At 61.5% G+C, this 27,166-nt stretch overlaps 1 protein-coding gene across 2 annotated transcripts; it reads right to left on the bottom strand.

Moving 5' to 3' along the window:
- Positions 1 to 391: 391 nt before the first annotated feature.
- On the bottom strand, positions 392 to 13,120 carry SLC38A3 (solute carrier family 38 member 3). Of its 2 annotated transcripts, none has more exons than XM_014869618.2 (16): positions 12,959 to 13,120; positions 5,567 to 5,718; positions 5,343 to 5,427; positions 5,133 to 5,248; positions 4,608 to 4,681; positions 4,436 to 4,528; positions 4,256 to 4,337; positions 3,640 to 3,722; positions 3,425 to 3,483; positions 2,795 to 2,968; positions 2,581 to 2,660; positions 1,952 to 2,052; positions 1,731 to 1,855; positions 1,232 to 1,376; positions 657 to 760; positions 392 to 550 (listed from the first exon to the last, which is right to left on the bottom strand). In XM_014869618.2, the coding sequence occupies exons 2-16, from the start codon at positions 5,674 to 5,676 to the stop codon at positions 446 to 448; spliced, it is 1,536 nt and encodes a 511-aa protein (XP_014725104.1). In that variant the 5' UTR covers positions 5,677 to 5,718; positions 12,959 to 13,120; the 3' UTR covers positions 392 to 445. The 2 variants fall into 2 exon arrangements, with proteins under 2 accessions (XP_014725104.1, XP_088027680.1); XM_088171554.1 differs by lacking the exon at positions 12,959 to 13,120 and adding an exon at positions 6,108 to 6,241.
- Between the last annotated feature and the right edge of the window lie 14,046 nt (positions 13,121 to 27,166).

Genomic DNA, 27,166 nt, shown 5'->3' with positions numbered 1-27,166 from the left:
GGGGGGGGGGGGCAGGAAAGTGCCCGGTCCTCAGTCCCCACGGCAGGCAGTGCCCTGTGCCCCGGCAGTGCCTGCTGCTGGCGACTCTTGGGGTGCAGAAGAGCTCCACCTGATAGCTAGCTCCGGGTGAGGTAGGGCAGTATTATTCTCCCCATTTTACAGATGGGGAAACTGAGACGCAGAGCAGGGAGGGTGCCCGCTGGAGTGGCTGGGGGGGGCACAGGACCTGCCCCGGGCTCACTGCCCCATCCCAAACACAGGCTGAGGAGTCTCCATGCCTGCCATGGCTCATGCCCTCTCACCATCACCACAGGTAATAGGCAGCAACAGTGGAAGTCCCCAGGGAATCCTGGTGGGGCTGCAGCATGGGGGCTGAGCCAGGGGTCGGCTCTCCCGGGGGCACCGGGTGGGTGGGGGGGAGGTTGGCGTGGGCACCCGGTAGTGGCTAGTGGCTGCCGCCGCTCTTCCCCTCACCCGTGGCCCAGTCGATGATGATGAAGCTCAAGCTCATGATCATGAAGGCCACCCCAAGGAGGGCAAAGCAGGCAGCCTGTGGGGACAAGGAAGGGATTCAGGGATGGCCAGGGCAACAGAGTTCCCAGCATGACTCAGAACCCCATGCCTGTCCCCACCCTTGTACCCCTGCCCGTGCTTACCAATATTTTGGGGGCAGAGCGCAGTGGCTCCTTGTCCTTGGGCATGATGCGGATGTAGAAGATGGCAGGGAAGATGAAGATGAGGCAGGGAGCAGAGGTGGCACCTGGAGCAGACAGGGACAGAGTGGGCAGAGGCCTCCCACCCTGCAGCTCAGCCCTGCCAGCTCCACTGCCAGGACAGGTTTTATCCACCCCCACCCCCTCCTTGTCCCCCCCTAGTCCTGGCAAAGCCTTCCAGGAACCCAGGGACGCGGTGTGCTGGCACTGTCCTCACACCCCTCCCGCAGCCCAGGCCCTGGCACCAGCTGAGTGCTGAGCGGGGGGAGCCTGGCTGGGCAGATCAAGGGAAACACGCAGGGGAAGAGCAAGTGCCGGCATTGCACTGTGGGAACCAGCCTGCCAGGACAGGGATGGGATGGGGGATCCACGCAACCACCTGGTCCTGGCGTGATGAGAAGGGGAAACTGAGACATGAGAGGGTCAGTCAAAGTCGAGCACCAGTCAGGACAGGGGCTGGCATGCTGCTGCAACACCCCATGATCAAGGAGGGACAGGAGCAGGGCACTGCCACCCACCAATCAAGCCAAAGATGCCAAGAATGGAGGGAGCAAAGATCACGAGGAGGTTGATGAAGGTCAGCAGGATCACGGCAATGGCGATGTGTCGGATCCAGCTGAAGTCTTTCCCTTGGAACAGCATCTGCTGGATGGCCCGACGCACCTGGGGACGGGGACAGGGTATCACACTCCATCCTTGGAGCCAGGACACATAGCCTCTCACTGCAGTCCTGCTGGTCCCCATCACCCCTGCTCCAGCCCTATCCCTATGGCCCTGCAGGTCACTATCACTCTTCCCTTCCCAAGCTCTGACCCTCTTGCACCACTGATCCCTGTTACCCCTTCACAGCCTTGTCCCTGTGGCCCTGCCTCTGCCCCATCACCCCTGCCTCTGCCCCAGCCCTGTTCCTGGCACCCAGAATGTCCTGCTCCTCAATCCCTGTCTTCATCACTGTCTCAGTTTCCACTCTCAAAGCCTGGTGCTGAAGCCATCTAGCATTCCTGTGGGGCCACTCACCGGGAAGAGGACGATGGGAACGGTGAGAGTGACAGCCGTCAGCACAGCCACACGAACACACAGGATGAGCACATCAAAGGGATCCACCTTGCTGTACGTGTGCAGCAGCTCTGGCTCCACAAAGTCTGTGAACACCATCAAGGAGCTCCTGGGTGAGCCACAGCACCATCACCCCCCCCAGCACAGGTGTGCCAGCCCCAGACCCCTCCCCGAGGGCTCACCGTAAAACGTGAGGTAGCCAAAGAGGGCAGCCAAGAAGTACATGAGGTACATGACCATGATGGAGATGTTGGAGATGCACTGCATCTTCTTCTTGGAGGGGCTGCAGGACACAGTGGGCTCAGCACAGCCCCATGGCACTCACTGACACCAAGCACTTGCCCAGTGAGGAGGGGTGATGCCAAAACATTCTGGGATGTGTGCGGGATGTGAAGAGAGGGGATGTGTCCCCCTTCCTGGGCAGGGCGGTGTGTTGAATCACCCACCAGCAACCGGCGACCCACCCTCTCTGGGTCACAGCACCCATATCCCAGGGGTCACACCACCACCCCTGGATCATGGCACCCATGTCCCGGGGGTCATACCACCCCTCCATCCATTCTGAGTCCCATCATATACCTCCCAGGGGTGATAGCACCCACCCTGGGTTATATCATCAATCACCAGGGGTGATATTGCCTACCACCCACCTGCCCACCCACCTACCCATCCCAGACCCTATCAGCCACCATCCACCCACCCACATCCCCATGATGCCCCGGTGCAGGTCCCACACATGGATGGCACTGCCTTTGGGTGGGCACAGGATGAAGCCCACCCCTCCCCGTAGATGCCCCCACCCAGGACTCACTCCTTCAGCTCGGTGTAGATGGGCAGGACCTCGGGGTGGCAGACAAAGGCGAAGGCCATGATGGGGATGGTGTATGCTGTCTGTGCAAGAGGAGGACGACTGACTGCTGGGGGCCCAGTGGCAGGTGCTGCCAGCATCAGGACCACCTGTCTTCATGGGGTGCACGGAGTGGGGGGCTCACCCAGAGCCTCAGGAGTGCATCCCAGATCCTTACCTGTGAGTTCAGCGTGAAAAAGCTGGGTGTGCAAGTGACCTGCTCAGGGGCCTGGAGGACGGTGTAGCCATTCTGGTAGTCACTAGTGCTGACAGTGGTGGCATTGAGGATGCCCGTAATGTTCCGCTCCTGCTCCAGAAGTGGGCAGAAGATCTGGAACTTCTTGTAGATGACCTAGGGTGGGGGGGACATGGGCCCAGTCAGCTCTTGGTGCCCCCAAGTCCCAGCATACGTTGCTCACACCAGCATCATGCCCAGCAAGAGAGTGACCCTGCCGGGACTGCTCCAAGGGACACCCTTTGCTAGTGCTGCCCTGTGGCCATGCTGCTCCCCCAGCCTGTCCCTGTAGGGGTGGGCAGCAGGACAGAGTGAGGCAGCAGCACGTGGAGGGGCCACATGTGGAGATCCCCCCCCGGCAGCTTCCCCCTCTCCCTTTCCACAACATTTGGTTCCTTCAGCCGAAAATAACCCAGCAGCTTGACAGCCCTGCCATGGCAGCGTCTCTGCAGCCCCGAGCGTCCGCTGTCCCTGCTGCCTCTGCTGTCCCCACAGCAACCAGCCCAGCCTCACACCCCAGCAGAAGGGATGCTTGGCACCCCAAGGCACCGGCATGTGCCAGCAGGTGCTCACCGAGATGAGGAAGAAGACCATACAGCTGAGGGAGAAGCCGCTGGCGTATCCAAGGTAGCCTGGGGAGGGAGGAGAGCGGCCGGTGGGTGCGGGCGGCACCCTTGCACTGGCTAATTGTCCCCTCCTTGCCCAGCACATCTGGGCTGGCACCATCACCCCGTGGGAGACCCAGGGTGCCAGACCCCAGTGCTGTGAGTAGCATCTCCCTGACTTACCCAGCTGCTTCATGACGGCCAGCGGCAGGATAATGGTAACAGAAACCAGGATCACCAGGTAGTTCCCATTCATGTACCAGTCCCTGGAAGCAGAGGGCCTGCTCACCACCTCACTCTGCTGGGACATGGGGGCAGAGGCAGCCACTGGGGGGGCTGGCTGCCATTCCTAGGGATCCTTGTGCTGGCAAATCCCAGGGGCACTAGTGTCCCTGCGGGCTGGCATTTCTGATCTGCTAACATCCTTGGGGACCCCTGAGGCCAGTATCCCTGGGGGCCCTTGAGCTAGGGTTCTGCCTACCCCCACAGTGTACACCCACAAGGGCTAGAGTTCCTAGTGGGAATGCGGGCATGGTGTGGGGGGATCTACACCCAACCAGTCCCCCACCCTGCAGCCCCAGATACTGCTCAAGGAGGAAAGCCTGATCCCAAGGGGATGTGAGAAGCAGGGATTGGAAGTTCAGCTCGGTTTAATCTCATCCAGGGGCTTATTCAGCACTGACAGTTATCAAAAATAGTAGTGGCTTAATGATAGTAAATCCCTGCCATGGGCTGCACAGCTGGAGCCAGAGCCCCAGCGCCTGCCCAGGGAAGGCACGCAGGCAGCATGGGCACTCACGTGGTCTTCTCCTCCAGGTTCAGGAAGGTCTGGATGACCAGAGGCACTTCAGATTTGACGATGTATAGGTAGCTGGACATGGCTGGAGAGCAGAACGAGGTCTCGCTGTACTGGTGTTCTCTGGTCCCATCCCCTGTCCCCAGCCCCAGCCCCAGCGGGTCCCCCCTGGGACCTCCTCACCTCCGATGTTCTGCAGCGTGATGGCGATGGCTGCAGCCAGCTTTCCCGGCGTGCCAAAGGCTCGGTAGCCCAGCTGCTCGTAGGCACGAATGCCTGTGGGACGGGGAGCGGTGGTGGGTGAGAGTCAGGATGGGACCCCCTGGCACGGCCCTGCTGAGGACTTGGCACTCACCCACAATGCCTGAGGACTTGAGCAGCAGGTGGATGGAGTAGCTGGAGAGCAGGGCCACTGCTGTGAGGAGGAAGCTGCAGGAGGAGAGCTCAGTTACCAGTATAACACCACAGGGCTCAGACATGGCTGTGGGGAAAACCCCATGCAGATGTGCTCTGCCTGTGGGCAGCTGTCCTGGCAGGATATCACCCCTTGCCTCAGCACCAGTTGGGTGTTCGTGAGGCAGATTCAGACTATGTCTCCACATCCAAAAGGAGCCATCATTCTTGTCTTTCAAGCCACTTTTGGAAATCTGACTTCGTAGTAAGGAAGGCAAACGTCCACCCTCCTCCTCCTCCCAAGTGGGGCATAGCACTCAGCAGAGCAGGCAGACTTATGCCAGCAACGGGCATTGCTCAGCCAGCAGGACACTGGTCCCTGCATCACCCCAAGAAGTCGACACTTCTTTCCTGCCTGCACCCACCGATCCCCTTGGAGGAACTCCCACACCTGGGCACCCCACCGCCATACCCACATGGTACTCACAGGAAGAGGATGATGCCAGTGTTTGCCATGGCATAGGCCAGCCCCAGGATGCCGCTGCCCATGATGGCATTGCTCAGATTGAAGACGGACATCCCGAAAGACGTCTTCCCTTCAAACTGTTCACAGGACACAACAGGGAGAGGGGATGCACCAGTCACACTGGGAGCTTGCCCCATCCCACCCCACCGCTGTGCCCATGCTGCTACTCACATCAGTGAAGTGTGTCTGCTTCTTCTCGGCACCGTGGGGCAGGAACTCCTCCATCTCTGCCACGCCGGTCTGGTTCTCCTCAAATCTGTCCATAGAGGAAGAAGAGTGAAGCCAAAGCAAAGACAAAGACAGGGCCATCAGCACTGGCTGGTATCTCAAGGGCAGAGAACACCTCAGACGAACCCCCAAGTCCCTGGCACCGCCGCTTGCCCTGAGGCCCCTACCTGTCACCTGCCAGTGAGGGGACAGTGGAGGCGGTGAGTGCAGCCGTGTGCTTCCCATTGGGCACCAGCTCCACCATCTCGGCCTGGAGGGGCACGTCCGTGGTATCCATGGCTGGGAGACAGCTGGGCTTGCTATGGACTCTACTCAGGCTCTGCAAGAGGGAGGCAACAGGTCCAGCTCTGGGCAGGAGCACCAGAGGGGCTAGCCTGGAATCTCACAAGTCCTGCCTCCACCAGGGACACTGGAGTTGGGCTCAGCACCAGCGCTGGTGGCACGGCAGGGACAGGCACCCAGGGACGAGAGGGTCACCGAGCCAGGCATCACCGTGGCTGTGCTTCTCCCTTCTGCCCGCTCAACACACAATGTCCCATGGAACTCAGCCCCACCTCCAGTACCCCACCAGAGACCCATCATGCGATTCTCCCCTCATCCAGCCAGACATCCCACAGCCCACCCCATTCCCTTGCTCACAGCACAGCACAGCACAGCACAGCACAGCACTGCCCAGCCCCAGAGTCCCCATCCACGCTGCCTGCCCACCTCCACTCCCCTGCGCAGCTCTCGGCTCCATGACTCAGTTTCCCCTCCTGGAGACGGGTGCCAGCAGGCGAGTGGGGGTGTTTGGGAGGGCGGCTGAGGATGGGGTAGGGAGCTCAGGGACCCCCCCCAGCCACCGTTATGTAAAGCCCGTGGTGCTGCCCGGTGCGAAGGGCTCACCCACGTCCCGCCGCTGCCGGGGTGCCAAGGCGGGGGGCTCGGGGGCACGTCAGGGCTGGACAAACGGAGCAGGAAAGAGCGCAGGGCCGAGAGACAGCTCCTTGGCAGGGGAAGGCGGCCGGGCTGCCGAGCGCAGGACGCCTTGGCACGCCGCACAAAGCCGCCTCTGTGCGAGCCCCGGCCCTCCCCGCCCCGCTGGGAAACGGCACAGGGTGGCTTTCTGGGGCAGGCTGGCAGCCGGGGCAGGGTCCCGCCACCCCCCACTGCCCCGAGGGGCTGGGGACTTGTCCGGCTGGCCAGGGGGCTCCACACTGGGGCTATGTCCAGCCAAGGGCCGGTGCCACCCGGCTGGAGGTTAGGTCTGGCTGGGATGCAGTGTGGTCCCCAATCCCGGGAGGATGCTGCTGCTCCACCACCCCGCTGTCTGGGGTCGCCATGGGGTGAGCAGGGGACATGCCCATCTTTATGCTCCCAGGAGATTGGTGTCCCCAGAGATCGGAGGAACCTTCACACAGCACAGTTGGGTCCAGCAGTCCTGCTGGCACGCACGGGAAGGATGACACGGCAGGGTGTGGGTGCCAGCACCTCCGGTCTCCTAAGCTGCTGCCCTGCTTGTCCCTGCCCATCCAGGCTACAAAGACGACCTGGCAGGGTCATCCCAGGCCACATACTGGCTGCTGGCACTGTCTGGGGGGCCGAGCCCCTAAGGTTGGCCCAAGGCAGTGGGCACATATTTGGGCCACCCTGCCTGCAGCACCCAGCCAGGTGGGGAAACTGAGGCAGGACACAGGCCAGCAGAGACCAGAATGACAAAGTTCAGCCACGCGAGGGATGAGAGGGAAGCGCAAGGCGGGCTCTGGGTGATGATTTATCCCCTTCTCTAGGCCTCCGCTTGGGATGGATCCAGGCATGAACAAGGCTGCCAGCACGTCCAAAAGCCACCGTTAACTCTGCGCCTTCCCACCACGGGCAGGCATCTCTGAACACACCACTCACCCAGTATGGGATTGAGGGAGGGCACCAGACCTGTGATGTTTCATCACCTCCTTAAGTCCCCCAGTGCCACTGGGCTGCCTGCGGGCAGGGTTTCACCGCATCCTGCTGGTGGCAGGCAGGAGGTGCCCGCTCCCCTGCCCACTCCCCCACGGGCGCCAGGAAGGCTGGGCACTCTCGTCTGCAGCCCCTTTCTTCTCTCAGGTTATAATTACACCTCTCTGGGCAGCTCAGGAAATACCAACTTCTTCCCCCAAGCGTCTCTCGGAATAGCAAGCGGCACAGCCGAACTCATTCAGCATGCACTGGGCTTCGTGCTGCCACCCAGACGCTTCCTCCCGCCGGGCAGCCCTGGCACAGCCTTGGCACAGCCCTGGCACAGGCCCAGCATCACTCACTGCCACTTCCCCAGCTGGCCCTGGCCTTTGCCCCTCGGCCAGGGTCTCCTGGTGGCAGTGGCCAGGGCAAGGGGGGAGATGAAAGAGGAGGGAGCATGAGACTATTCGATTGGGCAGCGTGAGCCCTGCCTGCTGCTGTTTGCCTTGTGATAAGGCAGAACAACAAATAGAGTGACGGATGGCCCTGAAGGGGTGGCTTGGTTCCCCTCCAGACTGCGGTTGGTGGGTTCACTGCTTCATTGTGTACCCTCCTTAGTTGGGAACCCTCTGCTTGGGGCAGAGAGCATCTCCTCAGGGATCTCTTCCCTCAGGGTGCTACCAAGCAGACAGGATGCTGCCACCTTCACTGCCATGTTGGGTAGCCCATACGCTGCCTGGCATCATCCCCGACCACCAGTCCCAGTGCCCACTCGCCCAGCCTGATGGTGTGGACCTAGCCACATGCGTGGGCACAGGACCCCCCCGCGCTGTGACACCCAGGGCCACGTTCCTGGGGGTGCTGAGCAAGCTGCATCGATTTCCCGGCATGCGCCTCTCTGCTGCCTGCCGGGCTCTGGGACACAAGGACAGTGACAGCCCCGCTCCAGCCAGACTTCCCCCCTCTCCCAGGTTGCTCCAGCTGCCCCAATGCTCATTGATACCCCACCAGCACTGCGGTGTGGTTAGGAAGCCTGAGCTGGGCCCTGGTGCTGTCCCGCAGGCCCTGCAGATGGAACACGGAGCAGGATGCGTGGGACGGCACGTACCGTCCCGCCGGCCACGTCTGCGCTTCAGGGGAGGCTATGTCTGCTCTCGCACACTGCGTCCCGGCCAGCACAGCCCGCCCTCGCTGGGATGGGGACACGTGTGTGGGGCGGCAGGGCTCCCAAATCCCTGCCTTGCTCTGGCTGACAGGCAGTGCTGGGTCACTCCGGCCCCCTGCCAGCCTTCCTCGGGGACCAGGGCACCACGGTGAGAGTTTCAGTCCTGGAAGGGACAGCATGCCTCTCTCTGCCTCACATCTCACTTCCACACAGACTTTATTTAAAAAGTGGAAAATCCCAGCAAGAGCAAGGCACAGGCAGGAGCGGGGGGCTGGGCAGGGGAGCTCTGTCAGCAGATATGTTGGACGGGAGGTCCATTGCAGCTGGCAACATGGCCAGGAGGATGGGTACTACCCTGGGCAAGCCTGGCTCCTGCACTGTGCCAGTTCCTTCAGTCAAGACCCAGCCTGGCAGTCCCCCCCAGCGCACGTGGTGCTGGTAAGTGTGGCACACCTGAAGACAGGTAGCTAGCGCCTGCCAACCCTGCCTGTGCCAGGCAGTGCCAGCCTGTGGACCCATGGCCCCATGTCCCCACAGCACCCACCTGTGAGCACCCATTGCTCCCACCTGTGGGCAGCGAAGGTGCAGGGTCTCCCTGGCAGAAGGTGAGTGCTCCTCGAGGCCGAGGACCCCCATAGAACAGAGACTCCCTCCCCATCTCCTCTCCCTTGTGGATGAATCCTTGATAATCCGGCCCAGCTGGGGCCGTGGGACTATTCCGGGTAGTAATCCGGCTTTAGCACCAAGCCTGCTGCAGCTGCCGGCCTGCGTGCTGGCAGCCAGGTATCCCTGCTGCCGGTGTGTGCCAGGGGCATGGCAGCCCCCCCCCCGTGCCCGCCTGCCCAAGTGGTTGTTCGGGTTTCAGCAGAGCTAGGCACACAGGTCTCATATTCCCTGAGGCTGTGCTGATGACCGAGCCCTGTCAAAGAGATGGGCAGCATGGGCAGGCAGGCAGGGATGCCAGTTATGTTCTCCCCACTGCCATCAGCCCCAGCCTGCTGCTGGGGCCAAGGTGACCCCAGCCTGGGGTCCATGATCAGCCTCTGGCACTGCTGTGGGCACAGGGGTGTGTGGACACATAAGCACAGCTGAGCAGCAACCCAAACCTTGGTGGTCCCTGGCAACTTCTCCCCAGCGAATTGACCCCAGCAGAGCACAAAGAAAAGAAACCCTCCTCTTCTTGCCCTCCACAGAGAACCCCTCCTCCACGGCTGCCCTGGGAATAGGGTCTGCCCTTTCCCTGAAGCACACACAGCCATGGCTTTCCCCACAGCCTGCCTTCCCAAAATTAGCAACCCAAACCTGGTTTTAACCTGTGGTTTTCCAACACCCAACTCCCAGCTAAACTAAGGTAGTGTCAGGGTGCCACCTCCCCCAGATGAAGTGGGTACCCAAAGGGACAAATCCAGCCATTCAGGGAGCCACCTCACCTTTGGGGCAAAGGTTCTGAGGGGCACCCACATGGGCATGGGAACCTCAGCAGCTGTGGGAAAGGACAGCTGGAGGCAACCTGACTGGTGCATGGCTGGAGAACTTCTCTGGGTAGTCCTGCTGTAAACCTTCCCCAAATAGATCCATGGGAGATTCTCCTGAGATAGCTCCACCTGAGATCCTCTGGAGATGACAGCTGGTCATGCCAGCCAGCCCCACTCATGTCCCCAGTCCAAGCAGAGTAGGCACTGCTCCTGGGCTCGGCTCACCTCTTTCAGCCCCAAATACCACACCATGGCTCAGCCTCGGGTTAGACAATTCCCTTGGTGCTCCATCCGGGGCAGGACTGGCAGTAGTAAATAGGAACAAATGGCTCTGGAAGCTGCTGTCCTGGCTAGCAGGGCTCTGCCAGCACCAACACCTGCCTGGGCACTTCTGGCTATCTCTGTTGCAACTCTAAGAGCACAAGTGGCACCTATGTCCTGGGGGACAGCTCTGCTTGAGCCTGGGAATGTGCCTACAAGCAGAACATGGCAACAGCTGAGCTGGCCGGTGGCTGGGACAGACCAGGGAGAGGAAAGGTAGTTCAGGGAAGGGAGTGGTGGAACCAAACATCATGGTGGGGCCACGGAGAGGTTTTTACAGTGCCAGAGCTATGGTGCAGCTCAGCCACAGCATCACCTGCCAGGCACACAACCCAGAATGGGACCAGGATGCCGGTATCAGCCCTCATCAGCCTGCCGCATCCTCCAACATCCAAGCACCGTACCGAGGCAAGCTGGGAAGAACAGTGAGAAAGCTGAGGCCAGCAAGGGGAGTCATGTCCAGCACTGGGACAGCCCAGCCTGTTGCTGTCACCTGCCAGCTTGAGCCCATGTGGTACAAGGTCAGGTGGCAGATGCAGCTGGCAACATGGGGATGGGGACAGGGTGGACACAGCACGAGGCCAATGGCATTCAGTGTGGTTCTTGGGGAGGCTGGGTGAGACACCAGCTTGAGCACAAAGCATCTCAGGCAGCACTAGGCCGTATGATGGGTTTTGCTTTAAACTTCAAACACCACCCTCCGGGAAGGCAGGGTCACCTAGGGAAGATGGTGGCACAGGTAGCGGCACTGCAGAGACAGATGGACAGTGCCTGGAAAAGGACGTGGGGTTTTCTACCACACTTCTGGAGGTTTTTTTTGCCTTAGAAGCAAGATGCTCTCCAGGATTTCACACTCCCCAAAACACAACTGGCCTTAGCAGGATGACATGGAGGGACCAATAGCAAAAACTCCAAGGTGTCATTTGCTGTTGGCAGTGGTGGGGATATCAGGAGGGACTGGCCTCAGCCACAGCCTGATGTGCCTCCAGCACCCGCAGCACAGCCCCCTGTACCAATCAGGAGCTATGATTCGCCCAAGCCCCATGGCACCACCACACTGTGCCTGGCCATGCCACCCTCATCATTGGACCAGCCTGACATTTGCTGCACAGGGATAGCAGCACCGGGCTGGCTGTGCCCCGCTGGCATAGGGGACCCAGCCAGTCCCAGATCTGCGTCAGCGGCTGGGGAGGCACGCGGCGGCTGAGACCCACGCAGCGAGGAGAGCCGGGGGCATGGGGGTCCGTCCTGTCCCCGACCCGCCTCTGTTTTCTCAAGGATTGCACTTCCAAAAGAGCCCGTGGGATTCCACTCCTTCCCCCCATCCCCATGTGCCAAGGAAAATAGGCACTGCCGGTGCTTGTTTGTTTGCGGTGGCCGGGGCCCCGGTGTGTGATTACAGCTGCAGCACGGCCGGGTGCTGTGGGGCCCTTTGCACCTCAGCCAGGGTCCCCTGCAGTGCCAGCACCCCCGTGCCACCCCCGATGGAATGGAGTGTCCCACTGGCCCTTAGCATCCCTGGCCACCAGAGCCAAAGTACACCAGCACTCTGTTCTGGGAGACAGGACAGTGCTGCGAGGCACAGACGGCTTTCTCTGGGGTACCCCCTTGAAGCCACAGGGACCAGGCAGGTCTAACACCTCATCTTGGGCCTGGTCCAAACACCAGTGGAAAATTCCCCATCTCCTCCGCGTCAGCTCAGCACAGCCATGCCCTCCGCAGTCAGCCAGGGCTCTGCTTCCCTGCCATCCCACCTGTTGGGAACTTACCAGGTCTCTGTTCTCACCTGTGCCACAGCAGAGCCAGCTCAGCTTGGGGACCCCAAGTCCAGCAACTACCTACTGTGGTTCAGTTTCCCTTGGGGAAGATTTCTCTACAGTGGGACTTTCACAGCTTGCACGGCAGAGAGGGCCACCGTGCCGGCTGGCATAGGACACGCGTGGCCAACAGGAACGCAATGTGCCGCCTGGCTTTCCACGCTGCCGTCCCGGGCAGCCAGGCTCTATAAATACCACAGCCTATGGAATCACCGCCCGCAGGTCCCAGCCAGCCCCAGTGCCCATGACGGCCGGCATCACTCTCCCTGCCCGTGCCCCCGCTCCGGCACCCCGACACCCTGACACCCGATCCTGGCCACAGCCGCTTCCAGCCTTCAGAAACATATGTCATTCCCACGGGCGATTAAAAATTAAAGCAGAAAAAAGGGAAAGTAAAGGGAGTTTGAGGGTTGGTGTCACTGTGAGTATCAGCGGAACCATGCACGCACGATGCAGCACCGCGATCCAGGCAGGGCAGTGTCAGAGCGGTGGGGTACCCAGGCAGGGCTCTACCTCCCCCTCCACTAGCGGGATCTGTCACCCACCCGTGGGAAGGTGCCAGCCGCTGGAAAGTAGCAGGAGTACAGCAAAGCAAACAGCCCCGGGGCGCTGCCACCTGCCAGAGCTGCCGGGCCCCGGAGTCTTCCCGGTGCTGCCCGGAGCCGGGAGGAGGAGGAAAAAACGGAGGAGAGAGCCGGGCTGTGAGAGGAAAGCGAGGCCGGCGAAAGATGGGTCGGAAAGGACTAGATGGGGTGCGAAGGAGAATTAGGGGAGATGAGGGGTCCTAGCGCCCGGCAGCCTCCAACCATGGAGGAGAAGGCAGCGAGCCTGGGAGTGCGAGCAGCAGCGGAGATCGGAGAGACCTACCTGCCCCCTCTCCGCGGTGCCTCTTCTGCGGGCTGGGGCAAGCAGCCCCCGGTGGCCAGTGCCGCGGATTAGAGACTATCCTGCGACCGTAATCCCTGCGGAGCCGGAGATTAAACCGGACCCTAGCCCGTCCCCCGCGCGAAGGCTCCCAATCTCCTCTCTGCCGGGGCACAGGAGGAGCGCTGGGGAGCGGGTGGAGCGATTGCCCTGCATCGACAGACCCCTGCCCCGCCCCGCCCGGCCCCGCCCCGCCGGGACCTCCGCTCCTCGGGAACGGCCGCCAAAGGGGCGTCCGTGTCTCACTGGGCATCGCCTGCCGCGAGTGAATCACCCCCCAACCAGGCATCATCCCCCGCTGGGCATCAGTGTCCAGGCAGAGCTGCCCTACCTGGAATAGGTACGTCACCAAGCATCCCTAAGGCACCGCACATGGCGACCGCACCGTATCTGTGCCCCTCTAGGCATGATCACTGTCTTGGGCATCCTATCCTGCCAGGTGTTGACACCCCACAGGGTATCCCTACCTACAGCAGCTGCGGCTCCTGCCGGATGCCAGTGGCTGCTTCCAAAGAAGCAGGGCTGGGGCAATCACTCTAATCTACCTGAAGGGCTAAATCCAGTATGTGTTGAGTGTGGGCACGGCGTTTTCCCCCCCTCTTAGACAGGGACAGGTCACCCAGCAGCACTCTGGCCTGGGAAGCTCAGACTGCTCCCACGTTAAGCCAGCTCAGCCGGCTGCCCTGCTCAGAGCGCCTCACAGTACTCGCCCCAGTATTTCAGCACACTAAGAGTAAACAATCCATGTGGAATCATCCCAAAAAGACACATAGTAACAGGGGCAGGACAACCGCCCTCCCTCCAGTCTCCATCAAACCGCCCCACTTGAGCTGAAAGATGTCTATTTTCATGAAGACACAAAACCCCATAAAAGTTCCCCAAAGAGGAAATTTCTCCCAAGTGCATCCCACATGCTTTAGGGAGAGCCATGAGCTCTGGTGAGTCACCAGTTCTGTCCCCAAAGATTCCCCATCCCTTTACAAGGTCTGTCACCCCTAAACTATCTCCTGCCCCTCTGTCCTACCCAGCTTTTACTTCAGAGGAAAATTTTGGGGGTCCACGCTTGGGAGTCCACCCACCTCCCATGCTGAACTGCAAACTCTGCCCAGCTGCTGTGCACTGACAGAATGGCTCCGCTTGCTGCTGAAAGGTTTTATTTGTGTTATGCATATCTTTCATAAATCCTTACGAAGCCTCGGGCAGCCTGGGATGGAAACGGCTTTGCCAGCCAGCAGTGAGCGTCGCCATCGGGAGAAGAGGCACCCTATCGCCTGGACATCGAGGGATGTTAAATATTCAGTGGCAGTTCTGCCCTCACGCTCCCGGCAATCCCACGGCTCCTGTTACTGCCGCTCTCCTTTGGCTGGAGACATACATCCATTAACTAATTTCTAATAACAGCAGTATGCGTAAGTGCTGAACCAGCGCTGGCTGGCACGCCGGGGGACTGGAGGCAGCCAGGTTTGGCAGTGTGAAGGGGGAGCCAGAGGCACCCAGAGGATAGGTATGGCTGGCCTCAAGCCATCAGCTTAACCCTTTCCTTGCTCTGGTGACGGCGGGTGCAGCCACGTGGCACCCGTGGAGAGACGTCCCGGGATGGGCGGTAACGCAACTCACCAGGGCTGTAAAAGGCGACCAAGAGCTTCCGCCCTGTAAGCAAACACAGCACAGGTGCTGGGCACGGGGGGAGCCAGTGTGGCCCCGTGGCACAGGGTGCAGCGACTGCCGTGGGGTAGCACACTGAAGGACCTGTGGGAAATGACTTGGAGGCTGTCTGCTCCTTCCCAGCCTCCAAATGCCCTTCCCCTGCTATTGGCACAAATGCAGCCATGTCTACTTTTTACTGTTCCCTTTCATGTCCAGCATGTGACACCCCTCTCCAGTGTTTCCATTTTCCAGGTGGGAAGAGGACATGGACTCCACCAGGTCAAGCTGAAGCTTTGCATACAATCAAAGCAGTGAGGAGAGGAGGAAAAGAGAGTGAAGATGTCCCCAGAACCTCCCAAAGCCTGTCCCAGAGTCCCACAGTTGGCACACAGTTAGCTGCAGGCTTGTGCAGCCAGGCTGGCAACACAGAGACGAGCCACGAGAGGGGTAGGCTAAGACCCTGCTCTCAACCCTCTGAGCCCTCTGGTCAACAGTGCTTCCCCAGTGCAGCTCTGGCCAGTCTCATCAATGACTCTGGTGGTGTCAGGGCTCCAGTGGATTGCAAAATTGCAGCCGTGTGGTTTTCTCCAGCTGGCTGGAAAGTTTGACGCCGGATTCCCGTATATGAGGAGCCTTCAGGGGAGCACAGCACAGCACGGCTCATCTCTCCAGCAGCATCCGGCCTCACCAATGGCAGGGAGCCAAGTGCTGTCCCAGAGCCCTTGCCCTCAGCACACCTCCATGGGGTTTGCCTTCTCACCATTTACCCCAACCTAAAGCTGCCCTATTTCTTATCCTTTAGCCATGCTTCAAGATTAAAGTGAAACCCCTCGGCCTCAGGAGCCGCAGCAGAGACAAGGCCATAAAACCCCTCGGCCTCAAATGTGGCAGCAGGGACAAGGCCAGCCCAGGACCCAGGCACAAAGCACTGGGTGCTATGTATGGCCAGGACAGGCTCTCCTTGTCACGCTCGGCTTCCTGAGCCCACTGCCTGCTGCTGCCTGCCACTGCCCGCTGTTCCCAGAGCCCAGATAGCAGGAAGATACGGCAGAGATAATGGTGAGATTTGCAGCCCAAGCAGTGTTCCCTCCGCCCACCACCCTGACCTCTCAAGCAATAAGTCTCCCAGAGATTGCCCTTTCCAGGAACATTCCAGTGGGTCTCTCCAGTCCCCACCACTGGGCATTCCACAGAGACAGCTCCAGCACACACAGGGGCTCCAAGACCCCCACTGCCCTCTTGACCCCATAACCATGAAGCGAGTGAGCCACAAAAGGAATGCTGATTGTAAGAGGAGAGGGATGCCTGTGGCCAGTAGCATGGGCTGGGTGGGCTCCAGAGTGACACCTGCCCAAAGCCATGTCCAGGGCGAGAGCCTTCTTCCCCCCATCTGTCCCTCCACAGAAGCACTCTGGTGCTGGCAGCTTGTGCCTGGGCACAGTGGTGGTGGGGAGCAGCTGGTGGCCCCCTCCCTCGCCCTTGACCGCCGCCTCCCTCGCGGCACATGCTGTCATGTGGCAGGGCACAACAACAACACGGGCTAATTGGTTAATGTGATTTCAAAACATGATTTGCAATTATAACTCACCAGAGAGCATTCAATGATCCCGCACATTGGAGAGTGGGTTTTTCTCCTTCGTTTGTTCCTGGAACCTCTAAACCAATTAACTTTACAGAAGCCAGAAGCAAAGCGCTGCTCAGCAGACCTGAAGGGTGAGTTATCTCTGTGCTCAATCACCTCCCTGCCAAGCCACAATCTGGGGACCAAGGACTGGAGGACAAGCCCTGGGGTAACCCCGGTGCTTCTCCCTGCACCACTGAGGGGTTTGGAGGGACTTACACAGGCTCCCCCAGCTCCAACCCATCAAGCACCATGGCTGCTTGGGAGTACTTGAGGATAGGAGGATGCCCTGAGCCTTAAGATGTGGGAATAAACTGTTCCTGTTGGCATAGGAAGACTGTCCTTCAGGTCCCTCCAGAGGTGCTGGCGTCTGCTGGCAGCCTGCTCATCTCTGCCACCCATGCAGAACAGCCATGTCCCCACCATCCCCACTGGCAGCACAGCCCCACCAGGGCCAGAGGCTTTGTTTCTTGGGCTGACCATCCTGGAACAAAGGCTTAAATGCTGTTAAGGTAATTAAGCAAGGACTTAGCAAGGACTTTAATGCCTTTAAATGCAACTCAAATGCCTTTCAAGCCAAACAAACCCAAGTAGCCATGATGCTCCTGAAACATCCAGCACCCAGTGCCCAGCTCCCCTGAGTCTTGGCTTGTTTCCCCAGTGTTGCCAATTGCTGGGCTCTGTTTCCACTAGAAAGCCAGACACGGGGCCAGCAGTATTTTCTCTTAGGTAGGTAAAGTGATGCTGCTGGAGGGATGATCTGGCATCATTATTATCCCTCAGGATGGGGATGTGGCTCCACTCTGCAGGGGGACCCCTGCTTACAGGGCAGCACTTCCATGTGTACAGGGCCTGAATCTCTCTGGGCTGGGAGCTGCCTTCCATCAGCTCCCCAAGCCTCAGGATCTTCCATACCACAGGGAGCTCAGCATTCCACACTGCAACCACCCAGGCTTCCTGAGGACAGGGAGGGAGCTCAGGCAGCAGCCAGAACTTCTGAGGCACAAGGCAATGCCAGCAGTGCAGCATGGTGCAGTGGAAGGAAATGTGGGGCAGTGTTTGGGGGTCTCCAGTCCCTGGGGAGGGGCTCTCCTGTTCATCACCAAGCTACCCTCAAGCTGTCAGAGAATGGGAAGCCAGCTGGGAGGCCCCCAGGGGATGCCAGGCATACTGCCCAGAGCCTGGGTAGCAGGGTGGCAGATGGCTGGGGAGCTGGGGACTGGGGAGCAGGGAAGGACCAGGGACACCTTTCAGCCCAGGCAACTGTAGCATCCTTGTTTAGAGTTATTTATAACTGGGCCAAAAATGGAGACATGGCCACAGTCTTGTCCCTCCTTTCCCTAGGGTGCTGTGGTCAATCCAGAGCTGACCAAGGAGCAGATATGGTCCCTGCAGTCCCAGTGAAAGGGCAGTGTGCTCCAACTCCCTACAGAGGCACCCATAGGGTTGTCCTAAACCCCCTCATTGGCTGGGGTGACTGTCAGTCCCAGGGTTAGACAGTCCACCACAGGCTCCAGTCGGGTGTGACGCAGCCATGAGAAGGAGAGGGGATAAAGGCCCTTTCATGGCCCATCAGGGAAAAGGATTCAGCGAGAGAAGCACGAAAGGACATGATGGCACTCAGGACTGAGGCTGCCATGTCCTGCAGCACCAGGGGCTCCTGAGCTGCCCCAGTGGTGGGATGTGGGGTGCCTGCCTCAACCAGGGGGCAGCTGGGGAGCTCTGGGTGCTGGGTCTTGGCAAGCACCCCTGGGTCCCTGCTGGCACCACACAGCCTTGTGTTTGGGTGGTCTAAACCTGGTGCTGTTTCAGGCTGGGCAGTGCTGGCATGGTGGCCCTCTCCAGGGTTGGGAAAGCCCTGGGGCAGCTGCCCCTCTCCCTCCCCTCTGAGCTAGACAACAATTGGCTGCCCGAAGGACGCCGGCCTTGATCCGCATCGCTGGCCGTCCCCAGGGCCGAACAAACAGAGAGGAAAACAGCCCCAGCCGGCTCCTGCCACTGCCGGCATGCAGCCTGCCCCAGCACCCCCAGTGCTCCTGGCCCTGGGACCTCTGCCACACAGCAGAGCTGGCAGCACCGTTCTGCCTGGTGCTGCCAGGGGGCTAATGGTACTGAACCACCTGCTCCACAGCCAGGAGTGAGCCCAGGGGCTGAGCTGGGAGGAGGAAACAGAAACCAGGATAAGCACTCACCGAGCTGGCAGAGGGGCTCTCCGCAATGGGAGTTAGGCACTGAGACCACTGGCTCTGCATGTGGGGTCATCCCTCCTTGCCCAATACAAGGGTCAGCTCGCCCAAAATTCTGTTTGCCGTGGGGCTGGGCCAGTCCCTGGGGCTGCAGGCTGGCTGGGGCCAGCTGGTTGGTGGCAGGAGGCCAGCACAAGCCCAGGGCACATGCCATGGCCTTGCCTAGCCACCTCACATGTTTTCCCCAGAACCCAATTCCCAGAAACCTTTTCCCACCAGTAGAGCTTGGTGCTTCACAGAAATTCCCCAGGCACCCTTCCCAGAGCTCCGCTGTTGGAGAGCCACCCTAGTCCCACCAGATACCGGGGGGGATACCTGAGGCCAGCCCTCGGTGGGCTGCAGGAAGCACAGATGAGGGCTGGGATGGGTATGAGGAATGCCATCCCCAGGACGAGCGGCCACCGTGGCACAATGACGACACAACGGTGACACCATACCAAGGTGGTGATGGGGATACGGGCCCCCAGCTCCCTCCTGGCACTACAGCTGTCCCTGGGAAGGTCAGGCCATGGGTGCCAGGCCAGGGGAGGCTGCTCCAGCTCCGCTGGTTCTGCCTAGAGCGCTGCCTGCTCCCGCTCTGCCGCCGGCAAGGTCAGCGCCGGCCCCCGCTATCCCCGCCGCCGGCCAGCCGCTCCCGGTTTCCACCGGCTGGAGGGACGGGCATGGTGTTGGTGACCCCACACCACCCACGCGGGACATCGCCGTCCCGTGACTTTGTTCCGGCCCGGGAGCCCCGGGAGGCACCGGGGAGCGCCGGGGGCAGCGAGAGCGGGAGGCGGAGCGGCACGGCCGGCACCGAGACCACACCGCCCTCTGGCGGCGGCCGGAGGCACAGCAGCGGCCGACCGCTGCCCGCCCATTGCCCAGCCACTGCCACTGCCGACAGCCTGCCCACTGCCCACACCCTGCACACTGCCCACAGCCTGCACACTGCCCACTGCCCACACCCTGCCCACTGCCCACACCCTGCACACTGCCCACACCCTGCACACTGCCCACTGCCCACACCCTGCCCACTGCCCACACCCTGCACACTGCCCACACCCTGCACACTGCCCACTGCCCACACCCTGCACACTGCCCACAGCCTGCACACTGCCCACTGCCCACACCCTGCACACTGCCCACTCCCCGCACCCTGCCCATTCCCCACACCCTGCCCACTGCCCACACCCTGCACACTGCCCACTGCCCACACCCTGCACACTGCCCACAGCCTGCCCACTGCCCACACCCTGCACACTGCCCACACCCTGCACACTGCCCACTGCCCACACCCTGCACACTGCCCACACCCTGCACACTGCCCACACCCTGCCCACTGCCCACAGCCTGCACACTGCCCACACCCTGCACACTGCCCATACCCTGCCCACTGCCCACTCCCCACACCCTGCCCACTGCCCACACCCTGCACACTGCCCACACCCTGCACACTGCCCACTGCCCACACCCTGCCCGCCCTCTGCCCGCCCACTGTCCACACCCTGGCCGCCCACTTTCCACTGCCCGCCCCCTGCCCGCCCACTGCACACTGCCCACACCCAGCCCAGTGCCCCACCCTGCCCACACCCTGGCTGCCAACACCCGCTCACTGCCCACCCCCCTACCTGCAGCCTGCCCCCCCACTGCCCACACCCTGCACACACCCTTCCGATTGCCTGTACCCTATCTGCCCACTGCCTGCTCACCCACTGCCCACCCCTTCCCACCCCATGCTTGCCCCCTGTCCGCACCCTGCCCAAACCTGCCTGCCCCGTGCCTGTATCCAGCTTGGCCCCGCTGGGCTTCCCCAGCACCCACTGCCTTGTCATTCTCGTGTGACTCCAGCCTACATCCCCCAGATCTGTGCCCCAACAAGCCCTCTCCCCCCACTTGCGCCCCAGAACTCTCTGTGCGACAGCTCCAGTCCTTCAATCTATCCCATGGGAAGTGGTGGCTGTGCTGCCTGGCACCTCTCCAGTGGGTGTCATCTGTTTCCTGAAGCTTCTGGCCACCCCAGTGCTTTCCATGGAGCTCAACAAAGTGAGGTGCCCTGGCACCACAAGGCACAGCACAGTGATCCACTGTCAGTTCTGGAACGACGTGCAAAGAGCCCAGCTCTGCGGTGGCACTGACATTCCAGGATCATGTGTTCCAGCCCCTCTCCACCTGCATGGTCACAGCTGCCAGGAGGGAGGCTGAGGCCTGGCACAGTATTGGCTGAGTCCCTGGCTGCCCGGAGCCCACCCCATGGCAGGAGTGGCTCAGCTGGTGCCGGCGGCTCCTTGGGCACAGATCCTCGTGGCTGGATGCTCTGCAGCCTCTGGCACAGCCATGTCAGCACCTGGCCACTGTCACAGAAGAAAAACACATTCCCTTGCCTCCAGATGGAATTTCCTGATTTGTTTTTTTATTAAAATGGTGCCTATTGCCTCCCCTGCTGGCGGACACTGCTGAACAGAACCTTGGTCCCTTGGCTCTCTCACCTCATGCCCTCTTGGAGGGCAGATGGGCTGAGATCATCCTCTCCCTGCAGCAATGGGCTCGTGCCCAGCCCAGCACGCTGCCCACTCTGTTTAGCGTGTCCAGCGTGTCCAGCCATAAGACGGACTTTGCTTCTCCCTCCTGCCCTGGCTGAGCGGCTCTTACTGCGATAGAGCCACTAAATCCCCAGTTCCCAGGATGCCGGGAAGGCAAGAGAAGTCGGGCGGCTCAAACCGCTCCAGCCCAGCCGAGAACTTGTTACACATTTACCCCACGTTAATGAGGCGTCGCCGGCTGCTCGGCCTTCGGACCGTAGGGATGCTTCACCGGCAGCCCGGCCTCACGGCAGCTGTGGGGGTGCCACGGCGTGAGTCCCCCCAGAATGGGCACCATGGCAGCAGCCACATCCCTCTCCTCCCCCTCCAGCCCCGCTGGGCTGGGCTTTGCAGGAGCAGATGAGGCACTGGGAGGGTGATGAGTGCCTTCACGCTGGCACTCCAAGGCAGAAACAGGACCGAGCAGGCAGGAACGGGCGCCTGGGGACATCGAGATGTACCGCGGCTGTGATCGGGATTCCTAGGCTTGCTTGCACCTCTCTTCCCTTTCCAGTGTGGGCAGAGGGGGTGACAGCACCCCAGAAAGCCCTGGGGTCCCGAGGGGCTGTTCCCAAGCGGCCAACCAGGTCGCTGGGTGCAGAGGGAGGACACACGACACAGTTGCCTTTTGTTGGTGCCGGCCCCGGGAGCAGAGACCAGGGCTTTGCATCCCCTCCCTCCACCCCCGCCGCTGGCGGGACTGGCGCCCAGCACCGGGGATTTGGGGTTTAAAGAGCAGGCGGCAGCCACAGCCCCAGCTTACCCACCGGGCGAAGAGGCAGGAGAGCTCCGGCAGACCCCACGCACCGCAGCAGGTGAGATCATGAATTTGGGGCACGGGGCTGGCCCATTGAGGGGGGCCATGGCGTTGGGGGACTGGGACAATGGAGCTGCCTGGGAAGCAGTGAGGTCCCTACCTCCCCACAGAGGGTACCAGCAGGCTCGGATATGGTCCTGAGAGGGAAGTGAAGGCATTATTGGGCATGTACCACCTTCTTGTCCCTGTCACCCCACAGCTGAGCAGGAACCCCTAAGCCCTGTCCCAGCGGGGCTGGCAGCGGTGAGAACCATGCTGGGAAGTTTCCCAAGCAATGCTCCTTCCCTGGGAACTGGTTTATGGGAAGGGGGGCTCACCTGGTGGCCTCCCACCTGCTGCTCCTTCACTGACTTGGTCAAGACGGGGTTTGCCCTGGCTGGCACCTGGGTGAGCTCCGAGGCAATCGGGAAAGGGGGTATCCTGAGGCTGGGCACGGGGCTGGGCAGGAGTGGGAGCCGGGCCAGCAGACAAGGCCCCATTGTGCCGTGCCGGGGCCGCTGGCTCGGCCATCAATAGCCCCATTATGCTCGGCATCGGCCCCCGCAGCCTTCCCAGCCGGCACAGCCCCCCGGGGAGCACCGTGGGAGGCAATCTGAAGTGGCTGTTGTGTTGGGGGACCAGGGTGACAGGAGAAGGGTGAGAGAAGAGGGCAGGGTGCCGGGACTCCTCCACCACTGTCTGTCTGGGTGCTGCTGGGTACCTTGAAATGATGTGCTCCCTGGTGCCACCAGCTTTGGGGGCAAGATGCCCAAGATAGGAAGCAGGCAGGCTCAGGGGAGGCAGCTGGACGCTGCTGTCCTCACTTCCCCACCCTCACCATCCCACCAGACATTTCCTGTGCCTAAGGTGGCCATGGCTTTACTGCTTTGCCCTGAGGCAGGGATGAGCACGTGGGCAGCGAGGGCCTGGCATCAGCCCTGGGTGTGGATGCAGCCGGGCCAGCAGGAGAAGATGAATGGATCCACGTTCTTCCCAAGAAGACACACCCTGGCTAAAATTACTGACCCCATGGCAGGGACACCAACCTATTTTTAAAGCCTAAGGAGCTGGATGCCGCTGGTTGGTGTGGCTCAGGGAAGGGCCAAAGGGACACGGGCAGGACAGCAGGCAGGGGAGCTCAGCCAGCATCTCCCACTGCCCTCGCGCTGAGGTGGGGAGAGTGCTTGGGTGGTGGCAGAAAGCCTGGGTGTCCTGCTCTTGCCCCACATATGGTTTTGAAGAGCTTTAGTGGCTTTCAGTGCAGGGCACATGGCCTCTCTGCCTGTCCCAGAGCTTGGCTCTGGCAGACACAAAGCCAAGGGCAAATGGTCACCTTGGGTCAGGATCTTATAGGATCCTATAAGACCAGGAACCCTCCCTTTTCCTTTCCAAAAAGCCACTGTCCTGCACCTTCTTCATCACTACTCCAAAGGTTCACCATGTACCCCATGGCTTGGTCCCCATGCTCAGGCACTGGGGTGCACACAACACCCCCATCCCCTGCAGCCCAGATCAGTCCAGCACAGGGTTGGGACAATTAAAAAGGGATTAACTGGGATACACCAGCATGGCACTGCCGGGAGCCGGTACCTAATCCCAGCAGGAATGTACTGGGGCCATAGGGGTCCCTGATGCTGGGGTCTCACCAGCATGCTATGATGGGGGATGGACATAGGGTCAGCATGGGTGTATCCACAGACAGGGTGTGAACCTAGAGCTGGTGTCCCCCTCAGACACTGCCACCATGCTATGCTACAAGGATGCAGCTGTCTCAGGCACGTTTGCTTGCTGCCAGCCAAGCCCTCACACTGGCACACTTAGGATGCCATTGGCTCTGTTCCCTGCCTGCCACATCCTTCCCCTGTACCAGGAATGTGGCAGCCACACAAGGCCAGATGCCATCCCACATCCCAACATTATGGATGTGGGTTGCCACAGACAGACTCCCAAAGAAGTCCTAAAGCCACACCTTTAGTGCCATCACAAACCACCACCAGCAGTTTGGCTGTCCAGACCCAGGGGACACTAGTTCAAGCAGCGTATCCCTGTGCCCAGGTCGTGGGTGTAGGCTGAGATGAGGATGGCACACTTCTTCTGGCTGACTAGTTGGCAGAGTCACTGGCAGTGCTGGTGAAAGCCACCCTGCTGCACAAAACCATTTCTTGGCTGGGGCGCAGTGTTGTGCCAAGCCCATGAGTCACAGGGATGCCTATGGTACCAGCTGTCATGACACAGCTCCCCTTGACCCTGGGGTTTTCCATGTCCTCAGCCATGATGGCTCCACCAGCGCAGAGGGAAGCTCTCTAGGCCCCAGGGACATAGGGGACCACCCTGTAGCACCCCTGGGGGAGTCATCCCCAGAATCACGAGGGTTCTTTTGGTGAGGTACCATTCCTGTTTGGGATACAGGATTTGTACACATCCTGAGGGCTAGTGGATGCCAGTCTCGGCCCTTCTCCCTACATGCAGGGTACCCAGCAGCCGGTGGTCCCGGTCACCCATTCGATGGCATGGATCCACCCCATGATGCCGTGCTGGCTCACCCCGGCACAGGAGATGCAGGAGCGTTGGTCCTTTCCCTGCCGTTCCTCCCCCGGAGCCCTGCGGAGGTGGAGAGGAACTGTTTCCTACCGCTGACACAGCTGGGGGCTTGGGCGCTGCCGGCGAAGCTACAGATGCTTTGCCGGAGCCGGAACCGCCGGGAGAGATTTGGCCGAGGCAGGGACGGGATCAAAGAGCGAAAGCGGCAGCACCTGCTGGTGCCGTCGGCGGTGACACCCCCGCGCTGGCGGGGAGCCAGGCCACCGACACCTGGCTGTGAAACCTTCCGCGGGCTGGCACGGACTGCAGGGATGAGAGCGGGATTCTAGTGGCGATGCCCATTCCAGATGGGGACCGTCATCATGGCCAGCTTGGTGCTTGCCAGGAACACCCCGTGGGGCGGGAAGGGGTGGCCGGCGGCCGACGTGGCGCATCCCTCCCGCGCCGTTTTTTCCGGGATGGAAGCCCGGCCCTCCTGACGCTTGATGGTTTCTCCAGGCGGAGCCGCTGCCAGCAAGGTCCCCTCAGGGCTCCAGGGCTGTGGTGATGGTGACGTCACCTGGTCACCTCGCCACGCTTGCCGGGAATGGCGGTAGTTGGAAAAGTCCCAACTGGGTGAAGGGAAACTGAGGCACGGTGCTGGGAAAACAGGAAGGTGTTCATGGTGTAAGCCTGGGCACAATATCCCTGTCCCCCCATCTCAGCGCCATGCCGGAATAGCAGGCGCAGGGACGCCATGCTCGTGTGGGGATCACCCAGCCCAAAGTCCTGCTGGTGCCTGGACAAAGTCTTGCAGCAGAGTAACCCCTGCCGTACCGGTGCCAGCTTCTCTGCTGCCCCACTCGTGCCCTCTCTGTCTCTGTCCTCCTTGCTGCCCACAAAGCTGGGCTGGGCGCCACTCGGCACTCTGGCATAGTCAGGAGAACAAGTGGTGGTGCTAGAACAGAGCCTGCCAGCATGCCAGAATACCAGGGTTGGCAGCACGAGGGTTACTGTCAGTGGGATAGCAGGGCATTTTCCGGGCACCCTGCCTGGCACAGATTCTGCCTACTGCTGGCCTGCCTGCACAGCTCTGGCTTCCTTCCTGATGAACTCACTGCCTGCCTGTGCCAGCTGCCTACCTGCACCTGCACCTGACCTGCCTGCACCCGCTGCTGGCCTGCCTGCACTCACTGCCAGCCCACCTGCGCTCGCTGCCTGCTGGCACCCACTGCCTGCTGGCACCCACTTCTGTCTTCCCACGCACCCTGCACCTGCCTGCACCCTGCCTGCCTGCAGCTCTGCCTCCTCACTCGCTCTGGACCTGCCCTCCTGGACTCCTGCACCTGCAGGTAGGAACAGTCAGGGGCACGGGAGAAGCAGGCAGGTGTGGTCCCCAAGGCAGCTCGTGTTTCCCCCCCGCCCCGAGCCCTGCCCGCCGAGGCACGCGTGGCCCCGCTGCCGGCACCACTCGGCACTTGCTATTCTTGGCAGCGGCAGCTGGAAAATGGGAGGCAGCGGAGGAATTTTGTTTGCTCCGAGCTGGGCTCGGGCCAGACATCTGGGCTGCAGCTGAGCGGGGCGCAAGACCGGCCCCCCGTACCCCCGGTACGGCCCCGGCACCCCTCGGCACTGTCCCCACACCCGGGCATGCAAATGCCTGTCCCGGGGAGGAGGTAGCCCCGCCACCACTCGTGTGCTGAACCACACGCGTGCCGAGCTTGGCATCCGCAGCTCTGCCCCGGGAACAGCGGCTGTCACCGCGGGTATCCCCGTGGGTGTCACCCTGGGCCACTGGGGTGGCAGCACGGGAGGCTGGGGGTGTTCTCCTGTGTGCGTGTCTGTGTGACGGTGCCCGCGGGTCTGTTCGTGAGTGTGCATTCGCACACACGTGTGCGTGTCCCTGTGCGCGCCCCCGGCCCCGCCCCGCCCCGCCCCACGGGGCCGCCCCGCTCCCTCCCGGCGGACGCGGCGGGCGGGGCCGGGCCGGACCGAGCCGAGCCGGTACACAGGTGGGTGCCGGGGTTCGGGGGGCTGGCAGGGTACGGGGATGGCCGGGGAGTGATCCCGGACGGGTTCTCTGCGCTGCCGTCGGGGGCTTGCCCGTGCTGGTGCCAGGGGGCTCGCGGCGGGGTTCGTGTCCCTTTCGGCACTGGAGGGCTGGCGTCGGGGTTGGCACGGGGAGTTTCGCGGGCTGGATCTGCCGGGGTTGGAACGGAGGGTCTGTGGTGCTGCCGCTGCTGCCCGCTCCCCACCCAGCCCCCCGTGCCAGCCGAGTCAGAGCCGCCCCGGCCGCTCGACAAGTGAGGGCAAGCGGAGACCCCCGTGCCCCGGCACGGCCCCAGCTGGCGGCAGCCGTCGGGGCTGCCAGAGCCCGACAGGTCCCGCGCCTCATCCCGGCGCCTCTGTAAATGCCATTAGCGCCGACCGTCTTCGTGCCGGGACACCGGGCAGCCATACCCGGCACTGCGCCCAGCCAGGCCTTGTGCGCTGCCCGCTGCTTGCCCCGGGCTCACCTCCACCGGCCGGCCCGAAGAGGGCTGCCCTGCCCGCAGGAGCCCCATCCATGCCATATGTGTGTCACCCTCCAGGCCAGCCTCCACCAGTTCCCAGCTCAGGCAGGGTAGCAGAGCCTGGGGTGATTGCCCCTAACCCCGGGGCTGTGGTGGGGCTTTGGTTGTCACTAGTGTCCTGGTGAGGCCCCAGTGGCTGTGACACGGGTGAAACTCACAAGGGCTGATGACCGGCATGGCTCAGTTT

Source organism: Sturnus vulgaris, chromosome 11 (assembly GCF_052056855.1).
Source record: "Sturnus vulgaris isolate bStuVul1 chromosome 11, bStuVul1.hap1, whole genome shotgun sequence".
In the NCBI taxonomy this organism is placed as follows: domain Eukaryota; kingdom Metazoa; phylum Chordata; class Aves; order Passeriformes; family Sturnidae; genus Sturnus; species Sturnus vulgaris.
The sequence above is the reverse complement of the archived record's forward strand: the minus strand, read 5'-3'. Positions and strand labels throughout refer to the sequence as shown.